This window comes from Emys orbicularis, chromosome 5 (assembly GCF_028017835.1).
Source record: "Emys orbicularis isolate rEmyOrb1 chromosome 5, rEmyOrb1.hap1, whole genome shotgun sequence".
Lineage (NCBI taxonomy): Eukaryota > Metazoa > Chordata > Testudines > Emydidae > Emys > Emys orbicularis.
In genome coordinates, this window is record NC_088687.1 from 127,976,591 (window position 1) to 127,994,489 (window position 17,899).

Here is a 17,899-nt window from a genome sequence, read left to right on the forward strand (position 1 = left end):
TGGGCTTTAAAGGCAAAAACCAAAAACTCAAATCTCCATCTCTTAGAGCCTGATCCTGCAGCATCCAGCATACTGGCAAAATACTGCAATCACATGAAGCCCCCCTGAAGACAATGGGGCTCTGGATGGACAGTCTACGCATGTGTAAGAAGTTGCAAGATCAGAGACTAATTCTGTTGTGATTTAATTATTTAGCAATTCCCTGGAGACATGTGGTACCTTTATACCCGCCACTTTGATGCTTTCCTCCCTATGAACCCAAAAATGAACCTTCATGCATTTGCCCTTCCATTTGGAACGTTCCGACTCTTCTCTATACACCCGTCACCTGCAGCACTAGTGCAAGAGTGGGTTATGATCTATTACAGTCAAACCGCTGTTTATCACCAAACCATTAACTCCTTTGAGATTTTGACTATGTCAAAAAAAAGGGGAATTTTTTTTTTGAAAAAAAAAAAAAAAAAATCGAAGTAGCTGGGTAATGATCAAGCGACTATAAAAAAACCCCAACCAACAAAAATACAGCTATTTATATAAATATATTAATCCCTGCAGGCAATGTGGCTTTTCAGCTTCACCAAAAAGGTTCATGTACAGATTGCATAAGCAAAACATTTCTACATTCTTTACACTTCTCCTCCCCAGAAAAAGAAAGTTCCCCCCCCCCCCTTCTTTGTATTGCAGGCACAGAATGGCAACTCTGGCACTCGATAATACATTACCGGAGGTCCAGAGGTCAGCACCCCTAGATTTAACCTTTTTTTTTTTAAATATATATATGTATATATAATAATCATCTTGGCAAGAGATTAGGTCCTTCAGGCCAAACAGTGCTTTTTGACTTCTTATACAGCAAAATGGGGAAAAAAATAACCCCAAACCCCCACAACCCTTCTACGGCTCAACAACAAAAAACTTCTTGAATTACCAAGCAGTTTCATTCAAAGATCCTTCACTACGGTTTGTCCTTGGCCTCCTCCAAGCCTACATTCGTGAGTTTTTTTTCCATGGTCCGTCTGTGTTTTTGGAGTCATCATGTCCTGATGACACCATTGCACTGCTGGTGTTTGGGAAGACATGGCTCATCTGGCAGAAGGTCGTGGGCAAACACGGAATCGTCTCCCGAAGAGCAGGTGCTGTGTGTGTCCTGGCAGGCGGGGGAATACTGCTCGAATGGCACGGAGAGGTCAAGGTACTCCTGCAAGGAGGGCAAGGAGAAAAGTCACATGGTTACGTGGTCAGGGGTGGGGGAGAAGAGATAGGTAATGATGCTGCAATGCTTTTCAGTTACCGCAAGCATTAGTGTTAGATCTGGGAATGCCAGAGCTGGGTTTTGAACACCCCCGAAGCATGAGGGTTTTGGGACCTGGGATTTTGGCTTAGCTCATTATAAAGGTAGGGGCCAGGTCTGAATTTCAAACCACCTCCAGAGCTCAAGAGAGATCAACTGCAGGGTTCTGGTTCAGGCCCATCTCTGCTCAGGACTGATCTTTAGCCAGAGAGAAATACTTACATCAGTTGATGTTACAGTAAGGACCCTATCCAGGTCTTCCACTAGCTGCTTAAAGGTTGGCCGTTGCGATGGGACTGCATGCCAGCACTCCCTCATGATCATGTACCTGAGGAGAACAAAGAGCAAGAGGTCTTCCCTGTGATCGGGGTGGGGGAAGAGAAGAGCACGTGTGCAGATATACATGTCCCAGCACAGCCAGGCTTTGGCCCATGCAACTGCTGAGGCAGAGCCAGCCCCCGCTCCTTTGCATTGCCCTAAGCAAAATGAGACATGCAGCTCCTTCTGTGCCTGAACCCACTGCCCAGCCCAGACATGGCCACCAGTCAGTGCATTGCTGCAGGGCATAGCGCAACCCAGCTGGTATGCCTGCAGCAGAAGTAAAGTAAAGGAAGAGGATCCCCTAGGGAAACCTCTCCAACACGGTGCCGTAGGAACCCGCAGTGCTGGAGCCCAAGAGGGACAGGTATGGAAACTGGGTGTGGAGAGTGAGGGAAAGCCTAGGTTACAGAGTACCGAGAAAGGCAGCTGGGTCTATCAGCAGCTTTATTACTGTAGCTATCACACGGTCCTTGGCAATGGCATCGGGAGCATAGGCCTAAGGCTGCCAATGGCTTGGAGCTCTATGTAGCCCCAGCATTCATGGTCTTGGCAGCAGGACCGGAGGCCCCAAAGGGAAAACGAGGAGGAGGAAATTCACACTTCGATTTCTTTGACATACACGCCCACCCCTTTACAATAATGTGGGCAACCTGCAAATCACAAAGCTGGCCATAAATGATCACATTTGAAGAGGAAGCCATTGGATTATCCAAACAGAAACCCCTAATGTCCTAGTCGGAAATCTGGTTTGCATGGTAAACAATGATAAGGCCTGGCTCTTGCTCCCAGCAAAGTGACAGGGCAAGAGGACAATCATCATGCCCTATTGGTCTTGAATGCCCTCTCCCTTGAGCAGTAACCAATGATGTTTACAGGAGAGGGCAACCTCCCACAGAGATGCAGCACTTATGAAACAAGAGCACATACCAATTTCATACAGATTGGTCTGCTTTTAAATCCAACATACAACAGGGAAAGCTTTGCCACCAGCAGGTTTGTCCACAGTGTGGAGTAGGCAAAGCCAACTGGACCAGGGAAGAGTTAAAAGACAACAGTAGGGAATGGCGAGACAATAGGCTTAAAATGGAGCATTGCTAGCAGGACACTCACTGAATAGTGATTTGTCCTGCCTCAGTCCCAGCGTACTGACTGGAGTTAGACACAGGCAATTAAATGTTACTTAATTCACATTCGTTTAGGGCGTTACTGAAGCTGAAACAACAAGGAAGGAAACTAAACGTAACGATGCCATTTTCTGAGGCTCAGAACCAGCCTCCTAGCAATGGTCTCAGGGCCAGAGAAAGTGTTTCTCATCTGCACAGTGACCAACGTGCCGGGACTGGACAGAAGAGCTTATCTCCCCATTACTACTTGTCACTGTCATCTGGGTGGGCCAAATCCTCTCCTGACTTACACCTCACTTAACTCTACCAAAAGACAGAATTTGGCCCCCTTTATATATAGGCAACTTGTATGTTGAACAGAAAGAGGCTCTGAAGAGCAATCTCTCAAAGTTCCTTATTACAGGGGTGCCATGAAATATAAACCCTTGTTTCTGGTATAGTGCCGCAATCAGACAAATACATCAGGCAGGAAAGCTGTATTCAAAGGGTAAGTCACCACAGGACTATCCTCCCCACCCCCACCCACCCACCCACAACACATACTGCTCAGGGCCCTAAGCAATTGCTTAGTCTGCTTATGCCTGAGCCTCACTAGGCAAATCCATAGACCTGAGCTGGGCACGGGTTGACATGAATCGACCAAGCATAGCTGCATATTTTGTCTGTCAGGGACATAATGAGTCTAAATGCATCAGGTCTGGTAAGTTTATCTGGAGCCAGCCAGACAGTCGCACAGCAGGGCCAGCTAAATAGTAGTAAGTGGGGGTCAGACAAAGGAACGGGCAGCGATATTTATACACACACTGGAAAGGGGACTGGAGAAACTGAATTAAGAAGGAAAATGAACTCATGCGTCAGTAAAGGTTTCTAGAAACGAAGCCGTAAGGATACTCCCTCCCATGCTCTCACTTACAGGTCATGAGTGCAGTTTGCTGGCTTGTCCATCCGATGGCCTTCTTTTAAGAGTTTGAAGAGCTCCTCGACTGGAATTCCCGGATATGGAGACCCACCCAAAGTAAAGATCTCCCATAGCAGCACTCCAAAAGACCAGCTGGGAACCAAAGAAAGATGTTTAAAATTCAATGAGGTTTTTCAGTTTGTTTGTTTTTTTGCTTTATTTCGGTGCAGCCATGCATAGCTAACACAGCCATCAATAGCATGACTAATTGCCTAGGCCATTTTTACTAGTTACTTGGAGATCTCTGCTGATCCAACTCAATAGCAAAGAAATCCCAGGCACCATGTCTGAAACTGAAATGAGCATTTAATCAGATAGGTGACAGCCCATTTATTACCCCTGGCGCTTTGTTAGGTCTTCCACCAGCTCCACTGAATGGAACAAATCAAATTATTCATGCACAGCTTCACTGAATCGCAGGCTAGGAACCACAGGCCACTGTGCAAGCTGATATCAAAACTTGCTTGTTACAACCCTTGTTTCACTGGCCAGACTGGAAGAAACACCCCCTACAAAAATCAGCAGAGGTCTAATGTTACATGCCCTAGCACTGCAGCTGCGCTACATTTAAAAGTCCTCTTTTTCAAAATATCTTTTGCCTCCTTAATTTTCTTTTTTAAAATAGAGATGATCTGTCTCTCGATCTCTCTCTCTAATTTAGATAAGCTGACTTGTCCACCTACGTGCTGAAACTCTGATTTCAGATCACCAAAGCTACAGCATGTGAAATTTACAGAAAGAGAGAATACAAATTTGTCTGAAGCTCAGCAGAGAAACAGCTGTATTTGGCAGTCCCACAGATTTTCTGCTAAACTGGCACAAGGAGCCCACTATTAAAAAATAAAATAGCCATTTTGCTTAGCTGGGCGATTTCAGCTTTCATAGACATTAAAGTGGATAGTTCTGAGTTCAGCCGTGACCCGAAATAGTTTAACAGCCTGTTCTGCTCTTCATTCCAGTTATGCCCTTGTTTTACAGCGTGTAGCCACTGAAGCTAGCTAGGTTAAAGTAAACATGGTTTTGTACAATAATTTAGTTGACCCCAAAAATTGCAAAATTAATCAGATAATGTATTTAATGAATTATTGTCTGACCAGCTCCTGTAACTCTGAACAAGTCAGGTAGGGCCTGAACCTCCTACTGTAGCTAAGTGATCGTCCAGATCGAAGTCAATGGTAATTCTGCTTGAGCAAAGACTGCAAGATCAAGCCTTTCTGCGATTCAGTCTGTTCATCTACAAACGGAGTATGAAAGACTTGCTTATGTTTATATAAGTACTAGGAGGCTTAGCTCAAGAGCTTGGAGATCTTTGGATGAAAGCTGCTATCTGAGGACAGAGCAATGTCGCACGTACAGAACTGTATTTCAGAGTCAATTACAAAGCTTATTGTAGAGCGGAGAGCTTTGTTTTTTGCGATCAGTCTTCACCAGCACTGGGCCCAGAGTTCAGAGTCCCATTTGTGCTTAGCAGGGCATTTGTCTTTATGATCCTCCGGTATTTTGTTTTGCTTTTATTTTAATTTTTTTTTTAATGTGGGTAATGCTTACACATCGCTCTGGTGAGTGTAGACCCGGTCAAACAATGCCTCTGGAGCCATCCATTTCACAGGCAGCCGACCCTGTAATTAGGAAGACAAAGGGAATGTTCCATCAGCATATTCACTCAGCCACAACGGCACCATCTGAATCTTCTATTTTAATCCAGTTTGAAACGTTTTCATTAGCAACCACATCTGCTTCCCTGATCACTGTGCAGGCAGTAGTGGCCACATGTAAACAGATTATAACATTTGATCCCCAATCTTCACTGACTATCTGTGTTATAAACACCCTCCCTCTTGCATGCTGCATTTCACTGCCAAGGCAGGTTTAATGTATCGAGGCATCTAAATCTCTGCATGAAAAACAGCATCCATCGTGTACAAAGGCAGCTGTGGGGCTGTTCCTTTTCAAAATAGAGTGGGACCGACACACACGGGCCTTGCTGGCTTGAAGAGACTATTTCACTCAATGCAAAAATGCTGCTTAGTCTGAATAGAGAGGGAAATGCACAGAGTGAATTCACCCAATGGGGGTGTTTTTGTCATTTCAACAGGAGACTCTCTCTCACCCTGCCAGGGGCCCAAAGGGGGAATGCAATGTGTGACACAGGCCCGAAACGAGGGTCATATGAAAATGATTCCCAAGGAAACTTAAAATGCTGCAGGATTCATTCCTGTAGTGTAAATAACTCCTTCTAGAGCCTCAGCCTTAGGATTCTTTGTACCTGATGCAAATACTTTTCAGCTATAAGAGCGAGGGATGTATGTGAAATGCAGGTAACTCTAGTACTAGAATGAGTTATGTCCCTTGAAGTGAGGGGTACTGGAAAGCTCTGAATATGAGCAGTGCAGGGTCAATATAATCACAGCTGCAGTGAATAGGAACAACTAAGGTGGCTTGTTTTCTCCTTCAGCATAAAGTGAGTTTCACTTTGTCAAAGCTCACGATGCATAGATGCCACCTTGATGTCACAGATCCCATCACTACTAGAAATAACTGGGTAAGAAAATGCCAATCCTGCAACTGACAGTGCACGGATGGACTGCTGTGTCTAGGCAGCACTACTGATCTCAACAGGACTCCTGGTGGGTGCAGGGGGCCTGCCCGTCTGCTCCCAATTGCTGGATCAGGGCCAAATTGTTTTTCTCAATGCAGTAATTTGTTTAAAAAGAAGGTGTGGACCAAGGGCATGTGCTGCTGACTCCTCCACCACTGGGACCTCCCAGGCACTTGGCAGCTCCATACTCACATTGGTTGTTTTCTTGTAATAGTCGATGTTGTGAACATCTCTGGCTAGGCCAAAATCGGCTATTTTCATCACATTGTCTTCAGTGACTAACACGTTCCTGGCTGCCAAGTCTCGATGAATGCACTGCGAAAGGTGAGCACAGAGATACATTTGGGCTCGTTAAGCTGCTTACGATTCGCGGTTTATGAAGTGCCATTTCATTTACTCGAAAGCCAATAAAGCTGCACCATTTAATTCTTCGCCCTTTAGGTCATCGCTGCTACATGCAGTCTCAGACAAACTGCTTCTTAGCAACATCTAACATACACGCTCGCCTCCAGTGGCAAGACAGCAGTGCTTCTTCATCTGCTCTCTCAGGGCGGGACACTTGGACTGGAGAGGGCCCCTTCTCCTCCACGGGAGATCGGCCAGATCCCACGGCTGTACACCAAGCTGCCACCACCAGGGAAGAGAATGTGGGCTAATGGTTTACTTACAGTACGGCCATGGGAATCAAGACCTTAAGATTTGATTCCCTGCTCTACGACTGACTCACTGTGTATAATCTAATGTCCCAGTTTCCCCATCTGTAAAATGGGCCTGATTGTCCAATTGTTTACATCAGTGTAAATCAGGAGTAACTCCAGTGAAGCAAGTGTGAGAATAGTGTCGGGTCCTATGTTTGTAAAGCGCTTTCGGAGCCCATGGATAGCTCTATGTAAGTGTCAGATCTTGTTTTGAATGGGCCAAATCCTTCGCTGGGCTAACTCCAAGGGAGTCTACGTTCACCTGGTAACTTAGCAGAGATACTGCTCTTCTAACAAACGAATGTTTGTCATAGGCTGGGTCTCTGCCTCGGCCTTGATGCTCTGCACTTTCAGCATTACTGAAAAGGGGCCACAGAGGTTCCTGATTCTATTGTCTGAGATGAGATTATCTCTCAAAGTGACTTTCAATTTTGCTGTCATGCTGACATCACCAAGATGCAGCATGCAGCTCAGCATGGCTCTAAATCTGACCGTGGCCGCCCTCGGATAGTGGCTGAGATTGACTGAGGATCGGATTGACTGAGGATCGGACATCTGAAAGTCAATTACCTCTGCATTTAGATGCTTCTGTTGTGTGACCTTTGTATTTGCTCACTGAAAACACACAACTGAGATCTGCCTTTCATACGGACTCTGCAGTGTCCATGTATTGCCACACTGTTCACACACTTACTGGTGGATTGTTGATTACAGCAAAGGAGCACCCAGCTAAGTTGCTCATAAATGGATGTCATCATACACAAATGGACTTCTAGTTCTCTTTGCAAGTAGCAATGCATTTCTTACTGAAAAAGATAACTCCTGTACTTGTAGGCTCTTAAAGGCAGAACCCAGTCATTTATTTGCCTGCAATGCACTTTGCACATCTGTGGCCTGACACATATGTTTATGTACGTGATAAATAATAACAAACTAAGTCTCTCAACTCACTTTCTGAGATGCCAAATATTCCATGCCACGGGCCACCTGGTAGGCGCACGAGACTAAATCTTTAAATGTTAACTGCTCTTCTGGCAGCTTGCAGGTGTCGAATGAATAGTCCATGCCGGGCGGCCGACGAGCCCTGAGATATTCCCGCAAGTTCCCTTTTGACGCATATTCTACCAGAACGTAAAGTGGGCCTGCCAACAAAAAACAGTCACAATCTGGCTGTTATATCATAATTACAAGGCGCCTTGCAAAATGGAGTGAGCGTCACTAGCCTCATTTTACTGAAAGGGAATGAGGTGGTGAGGTGACGTTACACAAAGTCATATGACAAGTCAGCAGCAAATGTGGCATTAAAGAGGAAGGATGGGCCAGTGGTTAGAACACTAGTCTAGGACACTCAAATTCAAGCCCCTGCTCTGCCACAAAGTTCCTGTGTGACCCTGGGCGAGTCACGTTGTCTGTGTGCCTCAGGTCCCAATCTGTGAACTTCCCTACTGCACAGGGGTGTTCTGGGGATAAATGAATTAAAGACTATGAGGTGCTCAGATACTATAGTATTGAGGGCCACCAAAGTACCTAAGAAAGTTAGATAGGAACAGCACTCAGGTTTCGACTTGCAGTCAGGTTCCCTAGCCAAGCGGCCTCTGACAAACACATCTCTTCAGAGCCGTTCACAAACATTAACTCACCCGCCTAACTGCCCTGTGGGTGAGCATTATCCTTTCTGTTTGGTGGCTGGAAAGGCTTAGACATAGAGGGTATTATGTGACTTGCCTAAACCCACAGAGTTGGGACTCAAAGCCAATGCTCTAATCACGAGTCTTGCCCAGCATATTTTGGGCATTCAGTGAGTAAATACTAATAAATGACAGTCAAACCACCAATCTCTCCGTTTCCAGCTCCATTTTTCCCCCCAAAAAGGAGAAGGACAATAAGGAAAAGCATTTGAAAAACAAAATAAAAACCAGTATCAATAACAAGTAGAGACTTTCCTAACACCATATATTTGCTCCAATATCTAAAAGCCACCCAACTTCTCACTGAGCAAAGCACAGTTAGTTATGTCTGTGCACACAATTAATCTTGTGGCCAATTCAGATGCACGAGGAAAGGGTAAAATCCTCCTGGCCTCTACACAGCCTGAATAAGCGGCTCCTGGAGCACAATATTACATTGGAGGGGGGAAATCCCTATGCTTGCTGGGCCAGGAACCTGCAGTAGAGGTACAGAAAAGCAACTGTGTATACATAAGGCTGCGCTAGTACGATGTGCACCACAGAGCAAAATGGGACTGTTTACCACTGAAATCATGAAGTACGATGGTAGCATATGGCTTTCTCTGAAACATACCATCCTGCGTGCAGGCGCCTAGGAGGTTAATGATATTTTTGTGTTTCCCAATCATCTTCATCATTTCCATTTCGGACACCAGGTCAGAAAGATCCTTGTCAGTAGCGTCATCTGGAGAAGACGGGGGGGGGAAGAAAGAAACTGTTAGGAAGGGAATAGGCATTTCTTGCAGTCTAGAAAGTAAAAGCATAACTAGAGTGCATTAGTACTATAAAATAGGTTATACACTCAGTGAATGGTGGCTGGCCATCTGACCATTTAGGAGAGCTGGTCAGGAAATGAAATTTTCATCCTGTGGGAAATGTTAATATTTGCCTTTGTTCCAAATCGGGGTGAAAACTTGAAACATCAAAACTTGTTGCCAAACAAAAAAGTTTCTGAAAAATTTTGATATGGAAATAAAACATTGTGTTTTGTTTTGATGTTTAGAAACTGAAAAAAAAAAACTGGGTTGTCGATTTGAGTTTTAGGATTTTTGGGGCTTCACCTCCACTCTACCCCACCTTTTTACATACGTACAAACAAACTTCCCCCCATTTTTTCGTATTGGAAAAGAATCAGGGGCAGGTAAAAGATGTGATAAAATGGGTGAAAAACAATTTTCTGTTTCTGTTTCTTTTACTGTTTCCAACTTTCTCAAGTTAGAAAAAGAGTTACAAAATATGGAAAAGTGGGGTGAAAGCCTCCAGAATAAATTGGAAAACCAATTTTTTTTTTTTTCAGTTTTCAAAATCAAACCAAAACACAAACCATCAAAATGTTTCAGTTTGGCAATGTTGAAACTTTCCCCCTCAAACCCCACTTTCTCATGGAAAAAATTTTCATTTGAAAAAAGTTTCAGCTGCTGTTAGTATTAATACTGTGCAGAACCTCAGCACTTCTTGCTTTGGCTTAGCCATGCCACTCGCCGCCAGGTATTTTCCATGGAAGGGAAAGCTAGTCAAGTTACTGCAGATTCTGTGCTTTAGGCAGGGAAAACAGGAGCATTTGGAGGAGCCCAAACAACCTCATTGTTTTGCCTCTTCTTAAACTGTTGAGATGTAATCTCAGGGAGCTTGGCCAGGGTTCAATTTGATATGAAGATCTACTGAAATGCTTATATGACCCTCATCACCCAAGCAGATGAGCACTTCACAATCCTGAATGGATTTTATACTCAACACCCCTGTGAAATAGGGAAGCATTATCCCTATTTTAAAGGCAGGGTGCTCAGATAAAGGGTAGATAAAGTGACTTTTCCAATGTCATACAGGAAATTTGTGGCTGGATTAGGAACTGAACCCAGGTCTCCTGTGGCCAAGTCCAGTGCTGTATCCACTTAGCCATCCTTAAGATAAGACTTATCACTTCCTGTGACCCACCCTAAGTGGAATCTGTGGAAACAAGCATCAGCTATGGAAGCCAAAGGGAGAATTTGGCCTTAGGTTTGCTCTTCTTATGTAGTCATATTTTTAAAATAAAAAACAAAATCCAAACCGAGATAAATGCCAAGGGCAAATGCCTAACACCCCCACCTCCTGCCATTCCTTCACGGTGCTGTTCTCTGTACCTTTTAACATCTTGACAGCTACAGTGATGGCCTTGTTTGGTTTGTCCTTATCGATCCCAATCGCTTCTGCCATCACCACTTGACCAAAACAACCTTCACCCAGAGGTTTCCCCAGAGTCAGGCTGAAGCGACAGACACAAACAAATGAATTAATGTGACCATGCTGACAAGTGGAATGAAGACAGAAGAACGACACGTATATTCAGCTTGTGGGTTTGACTGACCGAGATCTCGTTAATTCCCACTTGGGATCAGCAGGCAGTTCGAGCTCCGAGACATTCGCTAGCATTGGCCCATCGCTGGACGAGAGGCGGGTGATTCTGACCAGCGGGGTATTGGAATTCATGGAAGAGTTCGACTCCAATGACACCTGCTTGAATAGAGCAAATAAAATGTTATTGCCAACTGCCTCTGTGTCAGATACATGCAGAGGTGCTTGAAAAGGAGCCAGCCAAGAAAATCAGTTTGAACTAATCTTTGTTTATTGAAGACTTACAATAAATTGTAACCTGAAAATTAAAAAGATCAGTCTCATATTACGGGAGTGTATATATCTCGGCATGCAGAGCCAGATCCTCAGCCAGTGTAAACCAGAGTGGCTTCATTGAAGCCAGTAATCTATTGATTTACACCAGCTACATCAGTTGATACCAGCTAAAGTTCTGGCCCATACACATGGGGTGTGTTTGCGTCCGTGGAGTCAGTCCTGGTTTACAGCCAGAGAGGCTGAATGAGCAGGGTTTGCAGTCCTTTTTAATTCCTACGTTTACTGCTCTGCAGTGCCCGTCACTGATGCATGACTGGATGGGATTTTTATTGTACGGAGTGCCATCATTGTCCCTTGCAGAAAGGCCCAATCCTGGACCCACAGACATCAGTGGAAGTTTTGCTAGCGACTTCAGTGGGAACAGGTCCAAGAATACACTTCTTCTCCCACTCCTCCTCTTCAGGCTGGCTAGGGGTGCAGGACAGTAGACTATTCTCTGGGAGGTCCATTTTCCCTGGGGTGTTGTGACGTGTGGCCACAGGGCTGGCTTAAGGGTCTGTTTTACTAGACCTAGGTAAGCACAGGTCTCTGTGGAATTGCTGGCCTCTGACAAACAATTGTAAACTAAAAAGAGAGTTAACTGCCACACACGACATTTTCACTGAAAAATCTAAAGTAAATGAATAAGTGAAACAAACTGAGACACAGGGCCCGACCTTTATTCAGGCGAAGGCCCCGCTGACATTAATGGCATTTTTGCCTGAGTAAAAAACACAGGGTCAGGTTCCGAACATAGAAAGGAAATGTAAAGGTAGGCTGGGGCTATAGGGGAGATAGGAATCTTGTATCTACTTTCTGTTACCTGTCTCTTGAGAGGAAATTTGGAGACTTTCTGTACAGTGGGGGTGTTCATGGCTTTTTTGTTGGGCATTTTCATCCTACAGATAATCACGACGACAACCACTAGGATGAAGAGAACGAAGCCAGTCCCATAGCTGAGGATGCCAGCATAAACGGAGCCAGAATCATCCACCTCCACTAGCTCTGTAGAGTAACAAGAGACAGAAGTGAGGAGCGAGGACAGGCGACGGCAGCCAACACATACACAAGCAGCACGAGAAATTCAGGTAGGGCCTGAGCGAAAGCTCACTGTCACCAATGGGAATCTTCCCATTGACTTCAGTGGGAGTTGGATCAGGCCTAGGTTGGACACATCTTTGTATCTGTGTAACCCCGTTGGACTTGAGCCAGGAGCCCTCCCAAACCCAGAACTCTGAATGCCTACACTGGGTGTTTTGCTTTTGCAAACAATGCAGGATTGGGCCCTTCTTCTATTTCACTCATCAGTTTTGACCCCAATGCTGGCAACAGATGTGCCCTAGACAAGAGATTAACATGGCAACTCAAGCTAAGATCCCACCTGAATCACGCCTGTCTCCAAAGGATGGTGAGGTTAAAAACGTGATACTTGGGTGAGGATAAATGGGAAACTTGGCTTAATTATAATTCATAATGTAAATATTTTGTTTGGACAAGAAAAGGAAGGACAGATTATCCCAATTATTTTAGCAAAAATCCCACCCCAGGATTCCAGAAGGTCAGAACTTCCTGTAGGCCCACTGAACAGTCTTGGGCCCAATCATTTTGATGGCTATAACATAATTAGCACTATGCACTCAGAGCTCAATCCTGCAACTTCTACTCAAGCAAAGCACAAATCAAGAATGATTCCCCACCTGCTCCATTCAGTCCAGGCACTTCTGAATTTACAAGGGGTCAAAGCAAAACCAACAACATACTAACAAAAAGAGGATGCCCAATGGTTCTTTAGTCAGCAGTGGAACTCCTTATAGTGAAATCACTCTGTTTCCTTTCACACAGTCACTTCACTCTGGGCTAAATGCTGAGCTGGGTAAGTTGGGTGCATGTGACTTGAAAGCGGCCATGGGCACAGTAGTGAAGAAAACTCATGGGGGAGCTCTACTCCTTCATGGGCAAAGGGGATATGGAACCACTCAAGCTCCACCCCAAAGTCTAGTTATTTCAATGTGAGTCTTTCCACTGACTTTATTAGACTTTGGACTGTGTCTGTGAAGGAACATGGCAATGCGAAAAACGGAGGTTCCACTCAAACAGGGCATGGCTTGTACATGCATGTACACACTGTGCAGCAAGCTACATGGCTGTGAGCCAGCTAACCAAATGAGCAGAGAACCTTTGTGTAGAGCTCTGCTAACCCCCAGTGAAGTCAGAAGCAGTTGAGGGACCTCACAGGATCAGGGCCGGGAGTATGGATGCCATGAAATACTGTTGGGCTGGTTCTGCTTCGTTTGATTACAGCTCCGAAGTCTCTGATCAAGGCCTTTTCTCCCTTTGCTGAAAGTGGAAGGGTCACCGCAGACGGACTACAATCTGCATCGCCCTAATGGTTGGTGCAGTCTGGACCCCCCCATTCCAGTTTGCTATATCTGGAGCTTCCTTGCATCTGAGTTCACTATAAAGTTCCACTTTAGCTGGGCTTTTTTTTTTTTTTTTTTTAAATATGTTACGAGTTCATACATTTTAAAACCAATGCAACAATTTGATGATACGATCTAGGCAGATTCTTATAATAATGTAAACCTCCGAACTTAAACCAACAGAAATGTTTTTTAATCAAGGGGATGGCAGAAGCGGAAACAGAATCAGACACCAGCCATTTTAGAGAGAAGAACCGGCAGATCCCACTTGCCTCAAGGCCCGTCTTTGAGGAGACACTCTGACCCCTAACAAAGGCAATTAATATGAAAAAAATCACCAATTCCGTTAACGTCAGGGTTTAGAAATGCCAAAGTTTCTGGTTCAGAAAAATGTTCTGGGGCACGTCTGTTTGCAAGGGCTACCAACAGTGGTGGTGGTGGTAGGGAGGATCAAAATGTGTTTTATAACCAGGGAATTTGAGAGAATATAATTTATTTGCTGCCCATTCAATGGATTATTAAAAATGAGAATTACATAAAAAGAAAAGGCTGAATTTGGGTCTGCTTCTGCAATTGTTCTGGGGCAGAACCCCCATCAGCTTCAGGGGGAATGCTGCTTGAGTAAGGACTGCACCTTCCCCAAGCGAGTTCATGCATTTTAACACAAGGCCAGCTTTCAGGGTGTGGGACAGTGCAGTCTCTCTCTCTCTCATCAGCAGTGCAGATCTCTCTATTGCATGGTCTGAACCTGTCCTATGTCAATGTCACTCTTGCACATGAAATCAGTACAAGCTGGGGTCATCTCAGCCTCCATTTTCAGAGCCTCCACAGCTCCCATTGCCGTCAGTTGGTGCTCAGAGTATTAGTACCTCTGAAAATCAGCCCAGCAGTGCCTGGGAGCCAGGACTCCTGGGTTCTGTACCTCCATCTCTACAAGTGACTCTTGCTGTGACCTTCCATTTATAGATGAGCAGGTTGAGAAATTATCTTAAAGTAGGAATAATACTACATGCCTAAATCAAAGGGATCTTGAGATGTTCAGATCATTATCTCTGAAGTGCTTTGTGAGCCTCAGATGACACATGAAGTATGTCAGTATTTAACATGCAACTGCAGTATGCATTAGAGATCTGCACAGCAAACTGAAGAGGAGAGTTCTTTCTGCAGAGAAGTCGACTAAAGATCAAAACTCACTGCTCCATGTAATGTAGAGTTTGCGGAAACTTGGCATTTCTAAATTAAACTCTGAAGCATCACCAAGAGGAAAGAAAGGGGACAGCGCAGAAGGAAATACCTGGTAGAACCGTCAGCCAAGCAGAATGATGTGAAAACCCAATAGAATTCCCAGCGAGACAAGTATATTCCCCTGCATCCTCAAAAGTAACATTTCGCAAGTACAGTATTTCTAGCTCCTTATCCGTTGTGTTAACACCTGCCGTCTACAGGGGAAAAAAAATACACATATATAGAGAGAGGAAAAACAGAGGATAAGCCACATTCCCAGCAAGTTTGAGGACACCACATGGATTTACAGGCAAATTTCAAAAGCAGATGAAGATTTTTTTGTTTGTTTTCAGTGGCCCTGTCATCCACATTTATTTATTCATTCCCGTTTGCAACCTGTAGTAAAAGCAAAAGGTTCCCTTCACCAGGCTCTTACTCTGTCCCACTAATGAAGCATGCAAGCAAAAGCATCAAAAGGAAAAATTGCCCCCACAATAGGACTGACTGTTGGTTAGCAGGGTGAATGTGGGGGAAAAACAGAGCTTGTAAGAAAAAGAGAAAGACAAAAAGAAGAGATGTAGAGAGGAAAGGGTAAAGTGCTGACCAGATAAATGGTGATTTAATACAGAAATATGTTCATCAGGAGGACATTATTTTTAATATCAATTTCAACACCAAAAGCTTATCTATTAATAATACAGCTCTTGATGCTATAATGTAATTCTGGATCATCATTAGAAAGCATCCTTTAGGGAACATTCCTACATTATCAAGGAGATAGACTGGCTGACTTGCCTCTCACTTTATAATTAGTTGAAAATTTTCAAGACATAGGCAAAATTCTTCTTGAGTGTAAACCAATAGAATTAAACCAGGGACTAACTGGACTCGGCTATTCTCTATTTATGCATTTGCCTGCATGATCTAATACCGATGTTAACTGTGAATAACTATTGGAAAGGAAAAAGTCTGTTTACTGACTATACTAATATGGGCAAAATCTTCAAGTGAATTTGATTTCTTAGAGCTTCGAACATCAAAGATCATTAGCATGCAATCCTGTTATCAGCACTCAGCTGTTAGGAAGAGAAAGGAATATGAGCAGAAAAAGCGGATAGCAAAATTTGACAGTCATTTTATTGTGGGAATTTTTCCATTGCAATTGATGTATAGGCATTTAATTCTTTCAAAATAATTAGCAAGGAAATAAGGTAAAGCCATTCAGCATCAGTTGACAGGGTTTAATACAAAATGAAGAGTCATTTTAATCACTAGCTTCTTAAAATGTTAAAGCTCATTCTTGCAGTTGCTAGGGCCTTGGGACAGAGTCTATAGTTTACCTGGTTTTGGTTTGCGAATGTGGAGCCAAAATGGTTTTTCGGCTATGCCTACGAAATTGTTGGCTCTACACAGATATTCTCCTTCATCTTGTTCTGTCACATTGAACAGATTTAGGTTAGCATCGGCTTCAGCGTTTTTACTGATCCAAGACTGCAGGAACAGACAGAAACCTGAACTTCAGTAAACCAAACAATACCTCCATCGAAGCTACGTTAGCTTAGGACTGATTGAGCATGACTGTTTTATACTTTAATTTCTGCTCACCGTACTCACGCGAGGAGAGCTACTGAAGACTTGAGTGATCAAGGTGACCTGGATCTGGCCCACTAACAGTGCACAAGTTCACTCCTCTCCTTTTACTGGTGCTTCTCCAATTAAAAGGCATACATAATCTCTCTTTTAAAAAGATAATTACCCTGTTCTGCATCTAACGGCAGCCAGAAAGCCAAAGATTCTATGGTTTCTTAATAATGCTGTAGACAGAAGCAGCAGGAAAACGGCGTACATGGAGATTTGTGTTTGCAACCCAACTCAGCAAATACTGTTTCAATTATCAGGATTCCAAAATAGAATTTGGAGACAAAATATAAGCAGTGGCAGTCTGAAGCCTACTGCTGACTTTGCCTTTCAGAAATTAGCTGTAACTTTTTCCACTGCACATAGGAGACTCTTCTTTACTAAATAAAGTGGTGCATATAAATCAGTCCAACTTCAGACCATTAAACGGGGTTTTATTTCTTGTCTTCCAAGAGGCTGCTTGTTTGTTTCTAAACAGTTGTTTTTCTTTTGTCTGAAACTGTGCAACCCTGTTGGACGGTCTCAACACATGCCTGAAAGCCTAGAAAAATACTCCTTTCAATTCTGGGAGATAAAATGAAGCGATAGCGCTTTGTTATTCCCCTGCCTGGCCCAATCTACAGACACAATGTTAGGGTGTGATTCTGCAGAACTGACTTGTGAAAAGGACTGCAGGATCAGCTCCATAATTAGGAACTTAAACTCATTCCAGATGAGCCTAGGGTTTAAATTCTGATGTGAACTTTACAGTTTCAGGCCCAATCTCACTGCTGATATTCACCCTTTGCAAAGTTTGTTTGAACCCATCTTTAAGTTGACTAGCGAGACAGTTTCCTTGCTGCTGCTTCATTATTTATAATTAAAGTCTCTGTGTATTGATAGAGAGGGTACAGTTTATCCTGGGCTAACACCATCCCTTGTTGGAGACTGGAATGAGGAGTTTTCAATCCCCCTGACTGGCACATGGATAACATTCCTCCGCACATCCTGCTAATTCCTCCTGTGTTCTACAGAATTCTTTTTGTTCGCAGATTAGGCCCAGCTTTGTGGTAACTGATCCAGATGGCAGTTTGGTTTTGTCAAGCAATTTCAGAACGGATTAAAGTGTAGCATTAAATGCAATGATCAGGAGAGTCTGTGCTCCCCCAGATCCACATGCAGAGGGCAATCTTGACATGCAGCTCTTCCTTCCCTCCTGCACGAAAGGGGCCTCAGCTGCTTCTAGTGTGCCATCCAACCCATATCCTGGA

The 17,899-nt window shown here is 44.0% G+C and overlaps 1 protein-coding gene across 1 annotated transcript in view; it reads right to left on the reverse strand.

The window, feature by feature from the left end:
* Window positions 1-1,033: 1,033 nt before the first annotated feature.
* Window positions 1,034-17,899, reverse strand: part of FGFR3 (fibroblast growth factor receptor 3) — a 35,498-nt gene continuing 18,632 nt past the window's right edge. The window contains exons 6-19 of the mRNA XM_065404990.1: window positions 15,082-15,226; window positions 14,378-14,386; window positions 13,208-13,224; window positions 12,434-12,462; window positions 12,186-12,323; window positions 11,066-11,212; window positions 10,842-10,963; window positions 9,293-9,403; window positions 7,943-8,133; window positions 6,486-6,608; window positions 5,243-5,313; window positions 3,650-3,787; window positions 1,514-1,619; window positions 1,034-1,198 (exon numbers count right to left, since the gene is read on the reverse strand). Coding sequence (XP_065261062.1) covers window positions 1,034-1,198; window positions 1,514-1,619; window positions 3,650-3,787; window positions 5,243-5,313; window positions 6,486-6,608; window positions 7,943-8,133; window positions 9,293-9,403; window positions 10,842-10,963; window positions 11,066-11,212; window positions 12,186-12,323; window positions 12,434-12,462; window positions 13,208-13,224; window positions 14,378-14,386; window positions 15,082-15,226 — 1,512 coding nt within the window. The remainder of the gene's footprint in view (window positions 1,199-1,513; window positions 1,620-3,649; window positions 3,788-5,242; window positions 5,314-6,485; window positions 6,609-7,942; window positions 8,134-9,292; window positions 9,404-10,841; window positions 10,964-11,065; window positions 11,213-12,185; window positions 12,324-12,433; window positions 12,463-13,207; window positions 13,225-14,377; window positions 14,387-15,081; window positions 15,227-17,899) is intronic.